This window comes from Cnephaeus nilssonii (genome assembly GCF_951640355.1).
Source record: "Cnephaeus nilssonii genome assembly, chromosome: 7".
In the NCBI taxonomy this organism is placed as follows: domain Eukaryota; kingdom Metazoa; phylum Chordata; class Mammalia; order Chiroptera; family Vespertilionidae; genus Cnephaeus; species Cnephaeus nilssonii.
The window spans coordinates 75895543-75918844 of NC_137078.1; the positions used below are offsets into that span (position 1 = coordinate 75895543).

At 53.1% G+C, this 23302-nt stretch overlaps 1 protein-coding gene across 1 annotated transcript in view; it reads left to right on the plus strand.

The window, feature by feature from the left end:
- RNF220 (ring finger protein 220) overlaps positions 1 to 23302 on the plus strand; it is a 225541-nt gene that overhangs the window by 178223 nt on the left and 24016 nt on the right. Inside the window, exons 2-4 of the mRNA XM_079776485.1 lie at positions 9927 to 10059; positions 18489 to 18534; positions 22129 to 22230. Of these exons, the coding sequence (XP_079632611.1) occupies positions 9927 to 10059; positions 18489 to 18534; positions 22129 to 22230 (281 nt within the window). The remainder of the gene's footprint in view (positions 1 to 9926; positions 10060 to 18488; positions 18535 to 22128; positions 22231 to 23302) is intronic.

Here is a 23302-nt window from a genome sequence, read left to right on the forward strand (position 1 = left end):
TCTGCAGCTGCTGCCAGGGAGAGGTGAAGGTCTCCCATTAATTCCCAGCTAAAAATGACAAATTCATCTTGGACGACAATTAAATGAAGTCAGTAATTGATGCTAATTGATCTCCAGATGCGAGGGCTCCCCTCAGCCTTAGCAGCACGTGGCTGTCTTGCTCGCTGCCCACCCCAGCCCTTCTCTTCCTCGACTTCTCTCTGCTTCTCTCTTGGTCCTGGCTACCCCTTAGGGCTCTGGCCTGTTGACCCCTCAGGGCTATTGGAGACAGCTGGGCTGGGCTGGGCTAGCGGCAGTGCCTGAGGCCAGGCAGCTGGCCCGCTGCCATCCAGCCCCGCAGGCACTTTTAAGCAGTGCCCCAGGTTCCACCCACCAGCCTAGAAAGCAGGTAACACTGCCCTCCTTAGCGGTTCAGGATTTATTGCCCACAGCTGTGGAGGTTCCCACTTCATTTTTATAAGCCCATCGTCAGAGCCAGCAGGGGGTAAAGCACACTTGGATTTACTTTAAACAGTACAGTCCTAGCATTTGGGCTCCCTAGCAGGGAAGGCACTGGGGGAGAGGGAAGTGTGTGGGCACACTGGCAGGAGGGTACAGGTACAGGTGAGTTTGTTTAGATGTGAAGAAATACCCACAGTTGTCTGAGCACCTGTACACACCTATCCCACACGTGCACATACGTCGACATTTGAGATGTACTTAGTGCATGTCCATCTGTGGATATTTTCCTGAGTCGGGCCCTTTTCTGAAGTTTATAAAGCTACTCCAAGGGAACTCTGGGAGGCCCACCTGCCCCACCCACCACTGGCCTGGCCCGGCCCAGGGCGCTATCTGGAAGTTATTAGCTGAGAGAGGAGGGGAACTGAATTGTAGCTTTAGGAGAGGAGAGAGACTGCAGTTGTGTTTGGGACAGCCAAGGTCAGCCATGTGAAGTAGCTGTGGCCCCTGAAGCCACACTACCTCTGAACAGGTTAGCTGGCACACTTGCCTGGAGCTCATGGGGCCAAGGGTTCAGGCTCCATGCCCAAGACTCAGTGAACTTGCCTGTGCCTTGGCCCAGAGCCCTTGGCTCCAGCTCCAGCCCAAGTCTGAGCCTAAACCTGTCCACACAGGCTGACCTCCACCTGCCTGCCTGGCAGATGTTTGCCACTGGCCACCCAGGAGCCGGGTCTGACTCAGTCTAGGCCCCCTCTGTTGCTAGAGACAGTAAATAGTGTCCATCACAATAGGGGTGAGGGCACCAGGAGCAGGAGGCCATGTGGAGTGGGCAGAGTAGAGGGAGACTGGAAGATAGTAACACCCGTGGGCATGAACCTGTCACCCCTGTGCATAATACCTGAGTGCATATGTCACACGGAAGAAACCTGGTGCCGTGTGAGGAGGTCTGCACATGTTTTATGGAAGGAAGAGGAGCAAGTGAATAAAGGCATATACAGTAAGAGAGATGACCAGACCAGGGTCAGGGTGGGGACAGGGAATTCGAGAAAACCCCACATCTGCCAGCTAACATCTGCATCTTTAGGGGGTTTAACAAGGTTGGTGATCATTACTCATTCATTCAAGGAATATTTCTTGATTTCTGCTTTTACTACTACAATACTATTCTCTTACTTTGGGCTATGCCTTCTGCTAGATGCTGGGGCTACTCCTTGCCCTCGAGAAATGTATGGTGTAGAGAGGGAGATAGACACGGATTAGGCCACTATGACATGGTGTGGCTAGAGGTAGCACAGAGGCACAAAGGAGGCACTGAGTGCAGTCTGGGGAAGCCAGAGAAAGCTCCCTAGAAGAAGGAATTCTGAGTCTTAAAGGATGAGTAGGAGTTAGCCAGCTTGTGCAAATGGTCCCTGCCATATCCCTTTTGGTTGCTTGGCAAGCCCAAAGCAGAGACAAATAGGCCTATTTGGTTCCAAGTGACTCTGGAACTGCTAAAAATGTCACCTCTACCCCTCGAGTACCAGCCACTGCCATGACGTCTGGGCAGGAGGGTGCCCAGCTGTTCTCAGGGCATCTCTGGGCACTGGCAGATAAGCATGGGCCACAGCTAAATACACATCTCTTCTCTGCCCGCCCCACCCCCACCTCCTCGACCAGAGATGCCTATTAATCCTGACAAATGATGACTTACGAACATGTAATGCAAACTGATTCATCATACATTCAAATCCGCCGCCCCGCCCCAGCGGGAGGCCCCAGCCAGACAAGTGTATTACACGGATAATGTATTTGACGTATTAATAAAACCAGCCGCATTGCTCTGGCGCAGAGACTGGGGAATGCCAATATACGATGACAGATCACATATTGATGAAATCCAGATGTTTGGAATCATAGTCTTGGGGCCTTGTTCATATTGACTGAAGGTAAAAAATGCCGTCTGTCAGCATGTTAACTCTTCCTGTCCCACACTCAAGCAGAGGTGCCAATCATGGTTTTCTGGAGAGAAAAGAAGGAGGAAGGGGGTGAGTGAGAGGGGAGAATGGATGAGTAATTAGGTGGTTTGGATGGATGAAGAATAGATGAAGTGGAGGGTAATTGTACTGTGGATATGTTGGGTGGATGGGACACTGTTTATACCTTATGTTCTTGACCTCTCAGCAGCATGTGACCCTATCTGTAACATTCCCCCCCATTCTCTGAAATCCTTCCCTTCTTGACTTCAATGGCATCACACTTGTTTTCATCTTCCTCTTGGCTGTTCCCTCTTAGTCTTTGTTGACTTAAACTTCTTCTACCTGTTGTAGTTACACTTAGGGTTCTGTTCCAGCCTCTTCTTACTGTACACTCTCTCCTCCAGTGATCTCACCTACTCTTAACATCATTCTTTTATTCATTCATTCAATAAGGATGTATTGAATATTTACCATATGCCAGACATTGTTCTAGTCACAGAGGATGCAGTAGTGAACTTCAGTTCTTATCTATATGTCAATGTCTCCAGTTCCATAATTCTAGCTCGGGCTTACATATAGTGCCTCCTCAGCATTTTCACATGGACATCAACATGTCTTAGTTCCTCAAACTGAGTACATCCAAAACAGAACTCATCTGCTTCCTTGCCAAGACTGCTGCTCATCCTCCTGTTCCACACGTCAGTAAATGGTATACCCTCTAGCAGTTGCACAAGCCAGGAACCTAGGAGTCATCCTTGACTCCTTTCTGTCCTTTATCCCCATGCGCAATCCACCTGCTTCTGTTAGCCATCATCATCATCATCGTGCTGGGACCAGCCACCATTATGCCTCATCTAAGCTAGTGACATAACCTCCTCAACAGCCTCCTACAGTGGCAGTTAGAAAGATCTTTTTAAAATGCAAGTCTGATACATCACTTCCCTGCTTAAAACTCTGCAATGGCTTCTCGCTTGTATGTTTAAAAAAAAAAATCATGAATGTAATTGTTAGCATCTTCCAGGACCTGGCCTCTCTATCATCATATCTCAACCCTCTGCCCCTCGCACTCTCAGCACCAGTTTTGGAGTCAAAAATACCTGGATTTAAATCCCTGCTCTGAACCTTCTAGCTCTGTCACTTCATTGTTCTGCATTCCCTTTTCCTCCTCAGTGTGGTAGTGATAATAAACCTAACCTCACAGGACTAGTGTGAGGATTAAATGAGATGAAATGTGTACAGCACTAACTCTACAGCCTAACATATAATAACAGTCAATAAACAGTTATTGTTATCATGGATAAAGGAATGGATATATTGACATACAAACCAATAAGTGGGCATATGGGTATGGATGGATAAGAAGAAGGAAATCCATGGAGGCCAAAAGGACCAGGTACCTACCTACAACCTTGATCATAGCAGGGAAGAAGGCCAGATACAGGGCAAAGCCAGGCTGGTGTCGGGATGGGGCAAATACAGGCACAAATAACAAGCTGTGCTAGTGTCCTCCTGGAGATAATAATGACTCGTCACCTGTCCACAGCCTTGATTTAACTGGATACTCACAAAAGTCCTAGGCGTTAGTCATTATTATCCCTGTTTCACACAAGAAGGAACAAGCTTAGAAGTGTTCAGTGATTTGCTCCAGGTCTCACAGCCACTAAGAAGTAACTCCACTGGATGTTGCTTGAAGGCTCCTGTGTCTTGGTCACTAGGAAATGGAGGCGCTTCTACTGGGGATGCAGGGAGAGGAGGGAGAGGACACACACACACATGTATACATACAAACACATGCATAGACACACGTACATACTCTTAGAAGTGCCAGCCTCCATTGCCATTTGTCTTTAGGGTTAACCCTCGCCCTCATTTTAACCCTCCTCCTTCCTAAGTCAGACACCAGGCAGTCAAGCCCTGCCTTTTAGGGTCTGTACGAACAGAGAGGTCGGAGTGGAAGCACCGGCAACAGAGCTGGGGCAAAACCAAACAAGCCAAGCCAGAGAGGCCATCGCATGGTGGGGAGTCGCAGGGCCAAAGGTGGGTTAGTGACCTAGGAAGGGAGGACATCCCCTTGGAACGAGACCCTCATCCTCCAGTGTCCAGTTCTGCACAGGCCTCACGTGGAAGATGTCCTAGGAGCAGCTGTGCCAGCCCTGGAGTTGCCTGCTCCCAATGGTCCAAAGTTCCCAACAGAGGGGGGCAGCAGAGGGCTGATTTGGGACCCCAGGTGCCCAAGGCCTTGTTCCAAGGCTTGAGGGTTGGACCGTCAGAGTCTGGCCCAGGCAAGAAACAGCTACTTGGCTTGACCTCCCCTCTGTCCTCAGCCTGCCCGTATCCCCCTCACAGCCACAGCCAGTCACTTCCTGTTGAAGCCTCTTGTTTTCTGGTGGGGAAGGTATTCCAGCAGCTCGGAAAGGGAAAGAGACCCTCTAGAGGTCACACAGCCAGGGAGCCTCCAGGCAGGGCCTGACTCTCAGCCCTGACTCTGCAGTCACCTCGAGGCCTTTTGAGCTGAGGATAGGGTCAGGGTCCCCTCTGCTCCCCACTCTCCTCCTGCTTCCAGGGATACCTGCGGCAGGCAGAGAAGTGGAGGCGGCAGGTGCCGTGGGAACGGGGGTGGCGGGAGGGAGGTGCGGTAATGAATGTGGACGGGAGGCGGAATGAGCGATCCATCTTTGCATGGGAGGGGAGGGGGCTGCGGGCGTTCCCCCCACACACTCACACACTCAATCAGGCGCTGTCAGACCTCCGGCCGCCTGGCATTTTGGTGAAGAATCTCTCAGCTAAAAATTGTTGTCAGTCCCATTTCCTCGTTATCAGTGCAAGGGCTGAGGCAGCGCCCGGGGATTAGCAGGAGCGGCGAGCGCCCGCACCCGCCATCTACTGCCGTTAACACTGGGCCTCCTGCCTCACCTCCTCCATTCATCATCTTTAGCACTGACAGCCCGCCCCGTCCCTGTCCCCATCCCCTCACGTCTCCCGTGTCTCCCCACCGTGCTGCTCAGACTGGCTCCTGACCTCCCTGGGGAACTAGGCCTCCTGAAGAGGGACAAGATAGAACAAGGGCCCGAATGACCTAGACCCACCTGTGGCACAGGGCTTGGCCAGCTGTGGGGTGGGAGGCGAGGGCAGGAGTAAGGGATGCTCAAGGAGAAGATGCTTTTTGACAGCCTGCCGCTGGTGGGCTCGGCCTGCCTACCTGTGATGTCTGCATCTGATGGGCAGCTGGGCTAAGGATTTCTGGAGGCCTCTCCAGCCTGGGAACTGTGGAAGGGGAGAGCCAGAGGATGCCTCCTCCCAGGCCGAGGAAGAGTAGGGGGCTGAGGACTTCGTTCCCACCCCCGCAAGACCACGGCCCCCTCCTCTGGGCCATCCCCAGCGGTTTTATGGCCCATTTTATGGCCACTGTAATGGCCCAGGTCAAAAGCTTCAGGGAGCTGTATTCTGGGAATTATGCAAACGAGGAGCAGGCCCAGGGCCAGAGTATGGATTTTGTCATTAAACCTGGGCAGGCCATGTCGTTAGTGCAGTAAAACCCACGTCATGACCACAGGTCTCAATATAAAATTATAGGGAACACAGCGGGGGAGGGGAGCAGGAGGCCCATGGCCACGCTGACACCTGCCACTCCAACCCCTGAGCAAATGGGGGTGGGATGGAGAACGTAGGCTGCGGGGTTCCTCCGCAGATCCCTGTCAATGCTATTCCTGACGCTGGGAGCCAGGAAGAGGGCCCATTGTCCCAACAGGGAAACTGAGGCCGAGCTTCAGTTTCAGAAAAGTAGATCTCTGTGGCAGCAAGACAGGTGAACTGAGCACGGGTATATGGGAATGCTGAGGCCTGGTGCCAGGCGTGGAGGGAGGAATCTGGGCTCTAGGAGCCCTAAGAGCCAGAGTTGGCATTCCAAGCCAAAAGGGGCTTAAAGCCTCATGTTTCCACCTCGGGCAGACCCCATGCCTTGGATCCCCCTCTTTCTCCAGTCTCCTCTCTTGCCATTTCCCCCTTAAACCCCAAGCCTAGCCTCAGTGATCTGTTTCAACAGCCTTGTCAACTCTCCTATTCATCTTTCCCCTAGCCCCCCGCTGCCGTGCTCTGGCCCCTCCTGCCCCATCCAGAGCAGCCAGTCATGCCCCCCTCAGCCCTGACCAGGGCTGCACCGGCTGCAATCACTAACCTTCCCTTTTGGCTTCCCTACTAGGTTGTGATCTCCTTGAGGCCCAGCGTGTGTTTTATTTATCTCTGAATTCTAGTTTCTCCTGGAATAATACCTGAAGTAGAATAATTGTTTTAAGAAATACTTGTTGAGCCAAAACCAGTTTGGCTCAGTGGATAGAGTGTCGGTCTGCGGACTGAAAGGTCCCAGGTTTGATTCCAGTCAAGGGCATGTGCCTTGGTTGCGGACACATCCCCAGTGGGAGGGGTGCAGGAGGCAGCTGATGGATGTTTCTATCTCATCGATGTTTCTAACTCTCTATCCCTCTCTCTTCCTCTCTGTAAAAAATCAATAAAATATATTTTAAAAAAATACTTGCTGAACTTATAAATAAATGAGGCAATGAGGTCAAGAGCTAAGCACAGGGGTCCCTTCCAGTTCTGAGCCTCAGTTTTCCCATCTGTAAAATATAGATAATGGCCTGGAGACTACCTAGGGTCTCACGCACGCTGAGGTTCTCTGGCTGAGTGAAGTGAGAGGCAGAGCTAAGACTCAAATCCTCATCTCCTCACTCCCAGACCAGCGCTACACCTGCTTCTCTTACTCAGCACTGCCTGCCAGCTGTCCCCTGAGCACCTGAGGCACAGCCACGGCACAGGGACAGTAGGGCCCCTGGCCCTCCTCAGAGACCTAGCCACATAGACTAGATAGAACCTTACCTTCCCCATCCTGACACAAACAAAGCCTCCACAGCTGACACCCAGCTCTGCGAAGGTCACCTGGCTTCCAGCACAACCTGCTCTTCCTTCCTCACCTCCCTCCCTTCCTCTTCTCCTCTCCCTTGCTTCATCTTTGAGCATCTAGTCTATGTCAGGTCTGTTTTCAATTGTCTATAGATATAAAGATGGATAAGAAATGGTCCCTGCCCACAAGGAACTCAAAACTCATTCATTCATTCATTCATTCATTTGCTCCCATTCTCTGCCTGGAACACTTCTAAGTCACAACTTAAATTTCATTTTTTTGGTTAGCCTTCTTTTTTTTCACTCCTCAAGACTCATACCCAGAATGCATTACTCCTTCCTCTGAGCTCTCAGACGACTCAGGCAGGCATCCAGGAGAGCCGTGGTCATCCTCAGGCTGTGTCAAAGGGAGGCGGGTTCTTGTGCTGGCCAGACCTGGGAGCTCCCTCAGGCATAGCAGGGCTAGATTTAGCACACAAAAATACAGGGCATCCAGGTACATTTGAATTTTAGAAAAACAATGAATAGCTTTTAGTCCCATGCATCATTTGGGACAAACTTACACTAAAAAGTATTCATTCTTTACCTGAAATTCAAATGTAACTAGGCATCTTATATTTTTAAACTGGCAACCCTCTCAGGCAACCATCTTGATCATCACTGGCATGGCTTCTTCTTTCTCAAACTGATTCTGACCTTCTCTGGGCCCCAGTGGGCAGAAGAGGCAGAGAGAAAAGTCCAGACTTTAGGCTAAAGAAGTCCTTTCTACAGTCAAAGTTCACGTGGACAGGCAGGGATATTTCTGGATGAATGGGGCTCCTCAACCCTATACCTACTAGCAGAAGCTAGCGGAGCCCTGGGTGGGGAAAGTGGCAAGGGAGAGGGGTTAGGTGTCCCAAGGGGGTGTACTAGGCAATCTTCAGGCTCCCTCTCAGCATGGTGTGCTCTGGTTGCCGTCAGGGACAGAGTGGGGACAGAGTTTAGGCTCCCAGCCAGCCCCCAAGCCAGTATAGCCAGCACTATATACATGTGCACTTGTGTATTGGAAGCACACAATTTGAAGGGTATTTTGGGGGGAGAGCCCAGAATCTGTGAGACTCACAGAGGCCAGTGAGGTTATCCAAGTGAGAGGTGGTACAACCTGAACCGGGAGAACATAGATTCCAGGAATATCGAAGGTGAAAACGGACAGGACTTGGAGGTTGATGCAAATGTTACTGGCTTGGGCGACTAAGGGAATGCAAGTGTCACTAACTGAGATGGGCACTGCTGAAGGGGAGCAGGTCTGGGAGGGGTGAAAAAGAGGAAAAACTCCTTTTAGGATTGTTGAGTTTCAGATTCTCTGGGAATATCCAGGCATTGGTGTCCAAAAGGTCTTTGGATATAGGGCTCTGCAGAACATGGAGGGACCTGGGGGAGGGATACAGATTCTGGGGGGCGCAGGTGGGAATTAGGGCCGGAGGAAGCAACAAGGTCGTCCAGCATGCAGGACGAGGAAAGAAGGGGCCGTGGAAAGGGGCTGTGGAGAGCCACCCTGAAAGATGGCATGCACCCGGGGCCTTTCCAGGCTTCTCCACTCGACTGTGAGGGCCTCAAGGGCAGGGACTAGATCTGACTCTAGTCCGCGCCCCACTGCTGAGGATAGACAGCGGACAGTGTTTATTGAATGACTGCAGGAATGGATCCCCTTTCTCCCTCTTTTCTTCCTTCTCCAGATTTCGGGAGTGTGGAAGCAGTGAGGGGAAAGGAGAGACCTGGCATTCTGGGCGATGGTATGATTAAACCGAGACCTTCCCTAACCTGTGTGAAATGAAGTGATCAAGGTTTGATTGCCTAGAGCAGCAATTTTCAACCTTTTTCATCTCGTGGCACACATAAACTAATTACTAAAATTCTGTGGCATACCAAAAAATATATTTTTTGCCTATCTGACAAAAAATATAGGTATCATTTTGATTCATTCACACCAGAAAGCTATTGTTGTGTTGGCTGTTGTCATTTTTATTATTATTATTTTAAATTCTTTATTGTTTAAAGTATTACATGAGTCTCCTTTCTTCCCCCATTGACCTCTCCCCGGCCTCTCCCACCCCCCAGCACATCCCCTCACCCCTCTACTGTCTGTGTCCATTGTTATGCTCATATGCCTGCATACAAGTCCTTTGGTTGATCTCTTACCCCCTCACTCCCCGCCTTCCCTCATAGGTTGGACAGTCTGTCCGATGCTTCTATGTCTCTGGTTCTATTTTTGTTCATCAGTTTATGTTGTGTTGTCATTTTTTTATTTGGCAATCTAAGAGAAGGTAAGTCAGTGCCCCCTGACTAAATAATCAGGTATTGCATGTTTTAAAAATTCTTGGGCACACCGGTTGAAAATCGCTGGCCTAGAGCATCATTTGTGTCCCGATAGATTTCTGAGAGGGGCAGCTGGCTGCGGAGGTGCCGTTCACAGCCACCGCCTCTGGAGCTGCAAAGAGAGGTGATGCTCATGAGCTCTGAGGCCCTCGGGCTCACCTTTCTCAAAGCCTAGAAGCCCTAGGAGGCATCAGCAGGTCTGGGTCCGAAGATTAGGACACTGGGTTTCCCTCCACAGACCAGCCCCGCTTATATTTCTGTCTGTTCTTCTTCCCTCACCAGGTAAGAAAAAGGCAGCAGCATTGTTTGACAGCCAGGCCCCTATTTGCCCCATCTGCCAGGTCCTGCTGAGGCCCAGCGAGTTGCAGGAGCATATGGAGCAAGAACTGGAACAGCTGGCCCAACTGCCCACCAGGTAAGCCACGTAACAGGAGGGCCTGCCTGCCAGAGGGATCCCACTCAGGGTTCTAGCTACCACGTCCCAGGAACGCCGCCTGGCCCGCACCCCAGCCGCTAGTCAGAAGGCAAGGCCCTGCTGCCGTCCTCCACTCTGCGTTCAGTCCTCCAGCTGAATAGTGCTGCCTCTCTTCCTGCTCTATTTTTGGAGCTGGGAGGAGAGTGACCCCTCTGCAGGCCTCTAAAGGGCACAAGAGGAGCTAGAAAGCGGTTAGCCACTGCCACAGTCCCTGCACTGCCATGCTGAGCCTCGGGGCAGGGCAAGAGCAGCAGGCCTGGCAGCCCCACCAGAAGTGCAGGCTGGTGCTGCCCTCCAGGGCAGTAAACACTACCTCCTCCAGGGAGCTCCGGTCTGAAAGGTGACAATCTGGAGACTGTGTTCAGGCGTGTCCCCACTGCTTTACTCCACCTCCCCTGTCCCTGCCTCAAGAACTGGGCGGAGCCTCCTGGACAGCCAAGTGGAGGAGCCAGGTTATCAAACAGAGCAGAGAGGAGTGTAACAAATTACCCCAAATCTTAGCGGTTTAAAGCAAGCATTTCATTATATTCATGGAATCCGTGACGTCAGGAACTCACACAGCACAGAGTGGGTGACGTCTAAGGTCTGGGAAGACTCAATAGCTGGGAGCTGGTCTCCCTGGAGGCTCTGTCACTCCCATGTGTGGTGGTTGATGTTGGCTGTCACCTGGGACTTCAGCGGGGGGGCTGTGGCCAAAGCACCTACCCATGGCTTCTCCATGTGGCCCGGGCTTTCCCGTAATCGTAGCACGGCAGCTTTGCGATTGTTGACCTTCTTATATGGTGGCTTGGAGCTCTAAAACAAATGCTCTCACCAAGGATATGGAAGCTGGGTCACCTTCCATAACCTAGCCTCAGAAATCACTTAATGTCACCTCTGCTTACTCTATTGGTCAAGGCAGTATTAGCCCACCCAGATCCAAAGGGAAGGGACATTGACCCGCCGTGTGATGGGAGCAAGGCGAGCTCATGGGAAAGCATGGGTGATGGGAGAAATGGCTGCAACCATCTTTGGAAAATACAATCTGCCACAGAGAACAGCCTGCCCCACCAGTTCAATTCAAGTCATCAAACCGGACTAATCCTCCTTCCTGCCGCCCTCTCACCTCACCCCTGTGCAGGATGCGGAGGACCCCAAGGTGAATCAGAAATGCTGAAGCTCGCCCTGACCGGTTTGGCTCAGTGGATAGAGCGTTGGCCTGCAGACTGAAGGGTCCCAGGTTTGATTCCGGTCAAGGGCATGTACCTTGGTTGCGGGCACATCCCCAGTAGGAGGTGTGCAGGAAGCAGCTGATCGATGTTTCTCTCTCATCGATGTTTCTAGCTCTCTCTCCCTCTCCCTTCCTCTCTGTAAAAAAATCAATAAAATATTTTTTTTTAAAAGAAAGAAAGAAAGAAATGCTGAAGCTCAATGTATGGGAGAAAGTAGAACCAGGCAGTGGACACCCTGAGGGAGGGAGACTGCTCCGTGGGAAGGACTGGAGCTGTGGGAGCCTCGGGAGGCACCAACCCAGGCACAGAGCAGAGAAGGCCTCCCGAGGGAGGTCAGGCCCAAGCTGAATTTTGAAGGGAGATTAATTATTTATCTATTGCTGTTATCCCCAAATTGAACAGTTTGAAACAACATTTATTATCTCAGTTCCTACGGGCCAGTTCAGGAACGGCTTCGCTAGGGCGCTGCAGGGAGCTGCGGCTTCTGCTCCGAGTCCATGAGGCTGCAGTCCTCTGAAGGTGTGCGGGGCCTGCAGGGTCCGTTCCCAGGAGGGCGCTCACATGGCTGTTGGCAGGAGGCCTCGGGTCCTGCACAGCGGGGCTCTCCACAGGGCCGCTCCCGTTTCGCTGGGACGTGGCAGCCGACTTCCCACAGAGGAAGTGATCCAGGAGAGAGACTCAGAAGGAAGCCACAATGCCTTCTATGATATAGTCTCCACTTCTTCCAATCTAGTCTCCTCTATTCACCAAGCCCAGCCCTCACTCAAGAGAGGAGGATAGCCCTGGCTGGTTTGGCTCAGTGGATAGAGCATCAGCCTGGGGACTGAAGGGTCCCGGGTTCGATTCCAGTCAAGGGCACATGCCTGGGTTGTGGGCTTGATCCCCAGTGGGGGGCGTGCAGGAGGCAGCCGATCAGTGATTCTCTCTCATCATTGATGTTTCTCTCTCCCTCCCTTTCCCTTCCTCTCTGAAATAAATAAAAATATTTTTTTAAAAAGAGAGAGAGGAGGATAAACCTGTAAGCTCTACCTCTTGAAGGGAAGGGTATCAACGAATTTGTAGGGATACTTAAAACTACCACAAAAGACTATACTAATAAGAATAATTATTATTGCCCTGACTGGTTTGGCTCAGTGGATAGAGCGTCGGCCTGCGGACTCAAGGGTCCCAGGTTCGATTCCAGTCAAGGGCATGTACCTTGGTTGCGGGCACATCCCCCAGTAGGGGGTGTGCAGGAGGCAGCTGATCGATGTTTCTAACTCTCTCTCGCCCTCTCTTCCTCTCTGTAAAAAATCAATAAAATATATATTTTTTAAAAAGAATAATTATTATCCTGCTGAACACTCACCATGTGCCACAGCATATAGTGGTATTGCATTGCATTGATTTATTTAATCTTAACAACAACTCTCTGGGGTAAGTAATAATTTTAACTCCATTTTACAGATGAGGAAACCGAGGTACAGAGGGGTTAAGTGACTTCTCTAAGGTTGCACAGCTAATAAAATGGTAAAGATAAGATTTACACTCAAGCAAGCAATCTAACTCGTGTCTATCCTCTTCACCCCAAACACACACACACACACACACACACACACACACACACACACACAAACACGCACACACGCGCACACACACGCACGCACACACCTGGGACTATCCTGGAAGGGGCAGAGAGTGAAAGTAGCATCCTTCTGCAGTTGAGTTCCACCCCTTGCCTGTGCAGGAGGGTTTCTGGGTAATGGGCTCCCAATGGGAGACTTCCCCTCAACAGGAACAGAGAATAGAGGCAGAGATGGAGGACCTGCAGAGCCTTGTAAACGCAGTGCACCCCTAAGAGGGTCTGGAGAATGGGGGTCCAAGCTTGCTTTCTGCCTCCTCAGTGGGGGCCACACTTCAGCCTTATCCCCATGGCCCCACCCCTGCACTGCCCAGGACGTGACTGCTCCCACAGCCTGTCTTATTCCACCCCCGCCATGACCCTGCACCTGCCCCTCCTCCCCTCATCCCCCCAAAGCATCCCCTACTGTCACACCCTTACCCCCACGCCCATTTCCCACCGAGCTCCCACATCCACGCCACCTCTCACGTCTCTGCGCTGCCTCCCCCACTTCTGTGCCCCTCACGTCCAGGCCCAGCCCAGCACCCCCTAACCTCTGGCACGCCCCCCCCCCCCCCCCCCCCCCGCATGTCTGACAGCCGGACAGCGGGATCTGCACAGCAAGTGAAATTCCCGTCGGATCGATAAAGCCGAAGCGCTGGCGGCGACGGGTCGATGGTTTTATCTGTCTCGGCCCCGCCGAGCCCGACGCGCTGACAGTCCGAGCGGCCGGCAAAGGCGTTCAAGGGCAGCCGCGCCCGCGGCCCCCTCCCCTCGCCGCCCCTCTCCCCTCCCTGCGGCCGCTGCGCCCACCGGGCTGCAGGCTGGACCGGCCCGCCGCCGCCGCCCTCGTGATTTATCTGGATTTTTAATTGGAAAAAATTTGCGAATTAATTGATTTCAGGAACTTGCCAATTAACATTGTAATTGGGTGCGTGATAAATTCCCTAGGAGCGTGTCAGCTCCCTGCGGGCTAGCGGGGAGGGCCCAGCCTCGGCCGCCCGTGCCCCGCCCCTGCCTGCTCTCAGGGAGGCCGGAGAGCAGAGGAGGCTGGGAAATGATGTGGCACCTGGTTCCCGCTCCTCCTCTGGCGGGTCCTCAGCTCCCTGAGCTGGGAGTGGCCCTTTACCAGCCATTTCACAGATGGGGAAACTGAGTCCTGCAGGCGGGTAGAGCCCAAATGAGGGCATTCCCCCACCCATGGCATAGGGCTGGAGGCTTCCTCCCCAGCACTTTCCCCTCTGCTCCATGATTCCTTCTCCTCTCTGCTCCCTCCCTTCTTTCCTCTTCTCTCCAACCGTTCCCTTTCCTCTCTTCCCTGCCTTTGCCTCCTTTGCCCTCCCTTTCCTCCCTCAGCCCACTTCTGCCTCACCCAGGAGGGACTGTCCCTCCATCCACATGGTTGTTCCCCAGGGAGCCCTTCAGGGTGGGCCTGGGGTTGTGCCCTCTCCTTCCCTGTGTCCCCCCACCCCAGCAGCTGCTATTTCAGATACCCGCCCCCCACCCCACCCCCCGGGGCCCACACAGAGAAGCGGGACCTTCCAGCTCCCAAACTAGGGCTGGCTGCTTTTCACAGACTCAAACATATACATGATGTGCAGGCACACGCACACACCCCCATTCCAACACCCATGATGTGCGCACACACCCCCACTTCCCACGGGCACAGGGCTGGTAGACACCTACAGGAAGAAAAGCCAGAACTCCGATGGCAAAGGCTTACACTTTTCCAAGTCCTTTTACATTCCAGCTCAGAGGCAATGTCCACACACCCTCCCTCACCCCATCCTCTCTCTTTCCCCTCCCAGCCCTGCGCGGGGTTCCATTAGACCCCCGGATCGGCTAGTTAGAACAAGGAAGGCAACGTTCGATTGAGGACAGATCGTGGAGGGCCTTTGATGCTGGAGGGTTGTCCTAGAGGTAATGGGGAATTAGAACACTGGTGAGCCGGAAGAAGCTGATGAGGGAGCCGAGCTGTAGGAGAATCACTCTGGAGCCAGGCCAGTGTGGGCATGAGTTGGAGGAGAAGCAGGGAGGCCAGTGAGGAGGTTGGGCTGGTCCAGGGGACAGATGATGAGGCTGGCCTGGCACAATGACAGCGGGAAGAGGGAATGATGAGAGAGTGGTGGAGGAAGAAGCAAGAGAACTTGGCTGATGACTTAGTGGGTACTTATTAGGAAGAGCTTTCTGACTTGGGTGGCAGGAAGGGTAATGATGGCAGAGCAGCGGATGTCTGAGGGAAGGGGATGGTGCACAGGGCTCTGGCATGCTGAGCCAAGCTGTGGTGGTGGAGACTGGGTGTGCACTGATAGACAGGCAGGAACACAGATGGGAGCTGGAGATGGAAGGGCCGGTGGGAGGAAGGGTTGCCCAGACTCCTCTGTGGCCCTCAGGCAGGAGTTCCCACCCAGAGGAAAAGGCCTTGGACGTGCAGAGATTGCACGAAGCTGAGAGGGAGGCTTGGCATGGCTGGGCCTGAGCTCAGACACCTCTTCTGGGAGGCTTCCCGAGCCACTCCAAGTTCTGGCCTCTGGACTGAGGAGCTGGCTCCCTGGTCAGTGCTTTAAAAGGGCTGGAAGGACCCAGAGGGAGGCTGGGGACCGTGGAGATGGCGGTGCCCCCACCCCCACTTAAGCCTTATTTAAGGCCGGCCTCGGTGTTTGGTTGGGTAATGAACTAGATAAACAATTCCCCAAATAGATTAAAACGAAGTGTAACTTACAAAGGCGGCTGGTGATGATGGTTTATTCCCGGGCAGTGCACCATTTCTTTATTTCCAAGGATAATTCAGTGTAAATCACCTTAATTAAAAGTGTCAGCCCAGCCCATGAATATTGTACTTAGGAACGCGTTTCCTGGGTCCCAGTTATAATTTAAAACCCATGGATCACTAGGCAGCGAGTGACTGAGGAAGGGAGGAAATCGTTGGGGGCGGTCTGTGGAAACAGGGAGGGACGGAAGGCAGAGCTGAGTGGATGGGCTGGGCGGGAGGCGGGCTGCCTGCAGCTCTGGGGCTCAGACCTTTCCTCTCCAAGGCGGGCCCTTCGCCAGACTCCTGTCTCTAGGGGACCAAGCACATCTGGAGGTGATCAGGTAGTTAGAGGGAAGGTAGGGAGGGGGTGCAGGCTCAGAGAGAGGGAGGAATCTGGGGTAGTACCAGTCTAAACGAGAGAAAGGGAAGAGAATCGCCAGGAAAAGATCCAGGGAGACTGGACATTCTGACCCTCAATGTCCCCATTTCTATTCATCAACAGAGTAAAGTAACGCCCAGAGTCAGCGGACCCTCTCCGAAGCCCAGAGAGAAAAAGATCTCTCTCACCCTAACCCCTGGGTATGATTAGGGAGGCTGGCTGGGCGGTGGAAAAGCAGCACTTTGGGCTCCAGTCGGACATGAACGCAAAAATCCAGATTGTGTGAGCAGAGAAGTGTCACTTAACCTGTTAGTCAACTTTGTAAAATTCCTGTGAAGGGTAACATAACACATATGGCGTACCTAGCGCAGGCCTGCCGCAGGTGGCGGGTGCACCGTAATTGTTCATTTCTTCCTTTTCTGTTCCAACCTGCTCCTGCTCAGGTAGTAATACTTGGACCTCAGTTCAAGGGTCCGTTGAGAACAATGTTATACAGCGGATGCCTCATGTCTGTATCTGCAGGGCCAAGCACAGTGCCCAGCACAATGGAGATGTCAGTACCTGTTGACTGAGGGAATGAAGGAGTGAAGGAATGATGAAAGGCAGGAATGCACGAGCTACTTGCTCCTCAAGAGCAGCCCGGTTTCTTCTCTGGATCCCCCGGACCTAGATCAGGGCCAGGCATGGAGCAGGAATACAAGGACCATTTATGAACAAAGTGTCGTTGAATGGAACCTGGTCTGTCTGCCTGTCCTTCCCGTAGTGTGATGCTCCCACTGTGTGATGAGTCAGGCAGACAGCTCTGCTTTACACTCAGACCTGAGGCTCACCCTGCTGCCGAGCCTGGGGGCCCCTGCGCTGTCACATACATATCTGCGTGGGTGTGTCCGTGTGTCTGCCGTTGTGGGTGACTGAGTGACTGGGTGTGTGCCAGTTCTGTATCTAAGCATGCATTTATGTGGATGTGGATTGGGAGCAGCTCTCCATCCAGGTAGGGTGACGGTGGTGAATGTGTCTTTATGGACATGTCTCCGGGAATAGGACTCTGTGCCGTGCATCTGTTTGCTTGGCTGAGCACCGGGTGTGACCACACGTATCTACGTGACTGTTGACAGCATGATAGAGAGACAATGGATATGAGTATATCTGCCTTTATACCAGGGTTTCTCAATCTCGGCACTATTGACATTTTGGGCTGGATAATTCTTTATTGTGAGGGGCTACCCAATACACTGTAGGATGGTTAATGTCATCTACCCACTAAATGCCAATAGCAAACTCCCCACCCCATGTGATAACCATCAAAAATGTCTCCAGACACTGCCAAATGTCCTCTGGGGGTGAATGGCCCTGGTTGAGAATGACTACTTTTTTCTGCATCTGCCTATACCTTTGCCTGTGTTTTGGGTGTGTCCATGTCTGACCCTGAGGGTGCTCCCTGTGTATACACCCTGTGAGTCTGTCTGCCCCCACGTGTGTCTTTGTGCTTTATGGCTATCTGTGGGTGTGCTTTACCTGGACAGCTTGTACACATGTCTGTGCAGGGACCCTGTGTGAATGGGCTGTGTCTGCCTCCATGCGTGTATCAGCCAGCACCTCTGTGTGCATGTATTGGGGGGTGGGGGGGGGGCTTGAGTGAGTGCAGTGCATGAATGTGTGAGCACAGATGTGGTGAGCATAGCGGGGGCAGCAGGGAGGGAGGGACAGGAACAGGGATATTAATGTTTCTGAAGTGGATCTGATTTGATACGTCTTGTTCCATTGTCAGCATCTGTTTAGCGGGGATTTGTAATACTTTGTGGCTCTGGATCACTCATGCTTAGCGCGGGATGTGGCCTTGCATACCAATTTTGTTATTAAACACAGTCCTCGCCTCCCCCACAGCCCATCTATCACCTCCTGCCCCCGCCCCCGCCTGCTCCAAGCCACCCACCATATTTCAGGGCCCAGCTCCCGCCCGCCTGCCGCGCCGGATGCCGGAGGGCCTGGGGCTGACAAATTGAATCAGGGGGAGATCATTCCTGGCCTAACGCAGTTTGCAGCGTGTTGGAGGGAGAATTGACAAGAGCCATGTCAGCTCCATCACCCCAATCCCAGAGGAGCTAAGAGCAGGCTGGGGACAGGGGGTGGAGGAAAGGGGGTATCCAGGACAGGCAGAATCTTCAGGGCCGATACCAGGAGTCAGGTAAAGCCTCTTTCCTCAGATCCACCGGGGAGCCTACCATGTCTAGTGTCTGTACCCCCTTCCCAGGAGCCAGCCCTGGCGCTTAGCCCGATGGACACTGAGCTAGGCAGAGTGGAGCTTGGCCGAAATGGGCTGGGCTAGGCTGGCTATGCCTTCTCTTTTTGGGGTCTTCTTGCTATTCTACTCTCGCATGCCCTGGGCAGTAAGTGGAATGGTCACCCTGTTCTCTTCTTTCTTGGCAGCAAGAATTCCCTTCTGAAGGATGCCATGGCTCCAGGTACTCCCAAGGTAGGTGTCCAATTGTGTGTTTTCTTCCTGCCCATCCTAACCTGGGCCCACCCAGAACTGGTTCCTCTTGAGGATAAAAGGAGCTCTTCCTGGAACCCCAACTGTCTCTAGGGTTTCAGCGTCGGCCCGAGGCCTAGGGCTGCCCTGTGCGCTTGAGTGCATGTGTGTGTCGTCTGAGGATGAGCCAGGGCATGCTCATCTGACTTCCTCCTCTTCCAGTCAGGACAGGGTTAAAGCCAAAAATGGCCTGGGGGTGTGGGGGATCCAGACTCTAAAGCAGGGGAGACTCAAAGGAGGAAGGTGAACTGCAGCAAGTAAAGGGACATATAGAAGTGCAGGTCAAGACAGATGGCACAGGGCCTCAGAAGCCAGACTGTGGGGGGGAGAGAGAGAGAGAGAACACTGTCCTGAGGGCAACAGGAAGCCAGAGAGGATGCTGGACTCCTTTGGGGAGACAGTCTGCCCCTCTGAACAGGCACTAGGGAGAGAAGTTTGAAAGCATCAGATGGAGAAAGGAAAGTGAAGGACAATAGCCGGCTCAAGAGGGGGCCAAAGAGGCTCGGCACAATGACAGGACTGGTACCAAAAGCTCCCATAGGTGGCCACAGAGACAGGTGGTACTGCTTTCCCAACGGGGATGCTTTTGAGGGAGTGGGGACCTGGGGAGGAAGACTGAACCCTCGCTCAGTGAGAGTCCCCTCCCTCACACCTCGGCATCCTTCCTCTTAAGTTCTCATATGATGGGAAAGGCAGGAATCCCTAGTCCTTTTTGTAGGGAGTGAGGAGTGAGGGTCAAAGCTTTGGGAATGGGTGAAATCAGTGAGGGAGGGTGTAAGGAGAGATTAGAGCAAAAGCCAAGGAGAGAATCTGGGGACCCCTGCATTGGGGGTCAAGATAAGGTACAGCAGCCCTGGCCAGTGTGGCTTAGTGGGTTGGACTGTCGTCCTGGACACCAAAAGCTGGCGGGTTCGATTCCTAGTTGGGGTACATGCCCAGGTTGGGGGTTCGATCCTGTGTTGGAGGCAACCAATTGATAGTTCTCTCTCACATCAATGTTTCTCTCTCTCTCTCTCTCTCTCTCTCTCTCTCTCTCTCTCTCTCCCAGCCTCTCTCTAAAATCAATTTTTAAAAAACATTTTAAAAAAAGATAAGGTACCAGAGACAGGAAAGAAGAGGAACCGTCATGAGTTAGAAGGGGCACAGAAGAACATGGTATCCCAGAATCCTAAGGGGGAAAAGTTCCAAAACCTCTGGTGTGCTCAGCAGTCAGAGAAGCTGGAGAAGGAGATTATTGTGTTTAGGTTTCTCAAAGGCACCGGTCCCTCTGAGAGGGCAGTTTTGGGGAAAGGATCCATATTACCTCCGGGGTTGTCCCACCTCCCCTGCAGGCCTTTACAAAGGGTGGGAATGGACTTTGCACCTTCATTCGGGGAGATCACCCAACACACAGCAGCCAGGAAGCAAAGCCCTCCCAGCCCTCAGAGAAGAGGCAGGGGTGACAGGCAGCTGTGGATCATGGAGGTGGGGAGCCACACTCTGGGCCTGGCCCAGCTCGAAGCCTTCAGTAGTCGTGGTTACAGAAGCAGGTTGGTCACGGACAAGCTGCCAGTTCAGCCATTACAACCACCACTGACACCTGATAGCTGAGCGTGGCTGGCGGGGCTGAGACGTGGGCCCCAGCAAGGCTGGTGTGCTAAGGACAGACGCGGTCCATGTTTATACCCAGTCCCCATGCTCACAATGCACACACACACCCACACCCCCCCCCCACCATCACCAGATCAGAGTCCACTGCCAGAACGGGGAGAAGGCAGCTACCCACACTCCAAGGCAAGGGCCATTGCTCAGCCCCTTCCAGATATGTGCTCCACCCCAGAGCTGACATTTCAGGGTCTGTCCTCTGCCTTGACTGAGGCTTTAGGGAAGCAGGTCATGGATGGAAGAGGCACGAGGTAGAAGGTTCAGGCAAGAGACTGAGAAGACAGGGACAAGGAGGGAGGGAGGAGGAGGAGAGGGCGAGGGGGCCTTCGACAAGATTGATGGCCTCGTTGCCATTAAGAAAAAAATTAGCCGGTGGCGGCTATCATATTAAAGGGTGAAGAAGCCGTGAATTATTTTCTTAAAGATCTTATCGCTTACAATGATAATTTTACCTTCCAAAAGGCCACTTTTAATGAGGCGAAGAGCCAGGCAAAAAGTCATGATTTAATGCCGGGATTTTTTTTTTTCCAAAGCACATTTTACTGCTTTTTGGTCCATGTTTAAAAAGCGCCAGTGACCTTTTTTTATTCCACTTGCCCCAGGTGTAATGCTGAGGCCTCTCAGGGCTTCTAACCTAGAGAGAAAGGGGGGGGGGGGGGACACACAAGCCTGCGCTTTCTTACGGTGGGGGGCAAGGGTACATTGTTCCCCCTCCTCAGCATCTTCCTCGGGACAGAGAAGGGGAAGGGCATTGCCGAAAGCCCGCCTCTTTCCTGAGCAAGGGGCCAGGTCACCTCCTAGGCCTCCCCCTGGGCCGGGGAGGGTGAAGAAGGGGCTCCCAGAGCAGGGAATCCCACCCCAGGCCCTTCCCAGCCTCCCTCCTGCAGCTCTGGGATGAGGCCGAGGCAGGGAGCCCTGCCAGCCCGCAGCTGCCCCCTCCCTTCCCAGGGCCCTTGCCGGAGGATGTGCAGCCTGGCCGCGGCATGCGGGTCACATCCTACGGCTCAGTCGGAGATGAAGGATAAATGGCTGCTCCATCTTTCCCAAATTGCTTTCTTTGGGCTGTCACTGGCGATTTGGCATGGTTTTCTGGGCTGGGGAGGCCTCCTAGGGAATTGTATGCTTCTGGCTCCGAGCTGCACAGGCTGGAGGAGGTGTGGGGGGGGAGAAGTATGGATTGCTTTCAGGCCTCCAGGCCCCCACTTTGCAGCTGAACAGGCCTTGGCAAGAACCAGCAAGAGCAGGCTGAACGTGCCATGTGGTATTTAGAATTGTGATGCTCGCACACATTTTAAAGCGGACAGTTTATTAATCTAAACTGCAGGCGTATGTAGAAGAGGCCGTGTAGGATTGACATGGGGGGATTAGTTTTGCTGGGGGTTTTGCTAGGGTCATCGTCGCAGCGCGGGGATAAATGGACCCAGCGTACATCCCTAGCTGCACGCAAGAAACTCATACATACTATTTAATTTACTGTCTCCATAGCGGGGCTGCCATCAGCCTGTATTAGGGGCCGGCAGGGTGGCCCGTATGTGGCTTTACCCCCAACCCTTCAGGGGGGTCCCAGAGTCTCTGCTCACTAAGAGAAAGCACTGCATGTTAGCGTCTCTGTGAGTAGGCTGGGAGTCTTCCCCACTGGAGTAGAGATTAGCTGGGATCTAGGAGATTTGGGCCCTCTCAGGGGGGTCTCTATCCACCCTGAGAACCAAGCCATCCTTTCCCACAACCACACTCCCAGGACCTGGCCACATGCCTTCAGAATCTCCAGTGGACCCTCTTTCCCTCCACCCTCCTCCTCCCGGCCTCTCTCCCAAAGCTCCACAGGGGTAGAAACTAGGGTCCTGACTATAGGTCTCCTTCCGCTGAGGCCACATGTCCTTTTTCTCCTTCCAGTCCCTCCTGTTGTCTGCTTCCATCAAGAGAGAAGGCGAGTCTCCGACAGCATCCCCACACTCATCTGCCACTGATGACCTGCACCACTCAGACAGATACCAGGTGAGGAGCGGGTGAGAAGTAAGTTCACTGGGTGAGAGCTCGAGGGCATGCCTGGTACTAACTCCTCCCTCCTCAGGAGGCAAGAGGAGAGGCCTGAACTCTTTTTGGTTCCCTCTGTGTCTAGTGTCCCTAACTGAACCCGAAAGGCACAGGTGTCAGGGAATGTGCCTTAAACAGATGGACTTTAGGGAGACATTGCCAAGGTCACCAGGCTCTGGTGGGCTCTCAGCACCTCTGAAGCATCCCATCCAGCAGGATGTATCCTGTAGGGTTCGGTGTCATGAAGGACCCGGAGACAGCCCGAACTACCTGAAGACTTGACACTTCAAAACCATGATCCCCCCCCCCCCCCCCCCCCAGCAAGCAAATAAACATTCAATCCTGCCAAACCTTGGTATCGGGCCCAGACTGGGGGAGGGGGGGCGGTTGTGGGGGGGAGGAGAGGCAGACATTGCCTGTGAGTGCCTTGGGCAAACAGGGAAGGAAACAATCACACAATGCTAAACCATCAGAGCAGGCCTAAGGGTAACAGCCTAGCTCCATTTTGACCTTTGTGATAGGAAGGAGAAAGAACTTCCCCCAGAAGCTTCTCTTTCTGAAGAAAGACAGGGCCCTGCCTTTAGGAGCCCCCGTCAGATGGAGGGAAACAGGGCCCTGCTCCCAAGGAACACTTGTCTATATGGCAACAGGCCTTCTCCAGGAGCCCCAGTGCAAAAAGGGGAAAACAGTCCTAACTCAGAAGCCCTGATCTGATGCAGAAAAACAAGGCAGCGGGGACCCATAACCTGGGGTAGGAACCCCCGTCACTGCTGGCACCTGTAAAACCTTTGCTGGAATTAGAGTTGTTCTCTCCGAACACACTTTTCTTCCAGCTGGCACAGCCTGGCGTCAGGGTGCAGAGCTTAGAGAGTGGGGTGCCAGGGGTGTGCTGGACACTAGCTTCCACTGGCATCTGGATGCCTTTGTATGGGACTCAAACCACACAGCCCAGAGTGCCACCCTGGGGAGGGATCCCTGCTCTCAGGAACCCTGGTTTGAGAAAGGCACTCAGTCTGGCACCTGGGAGACATGA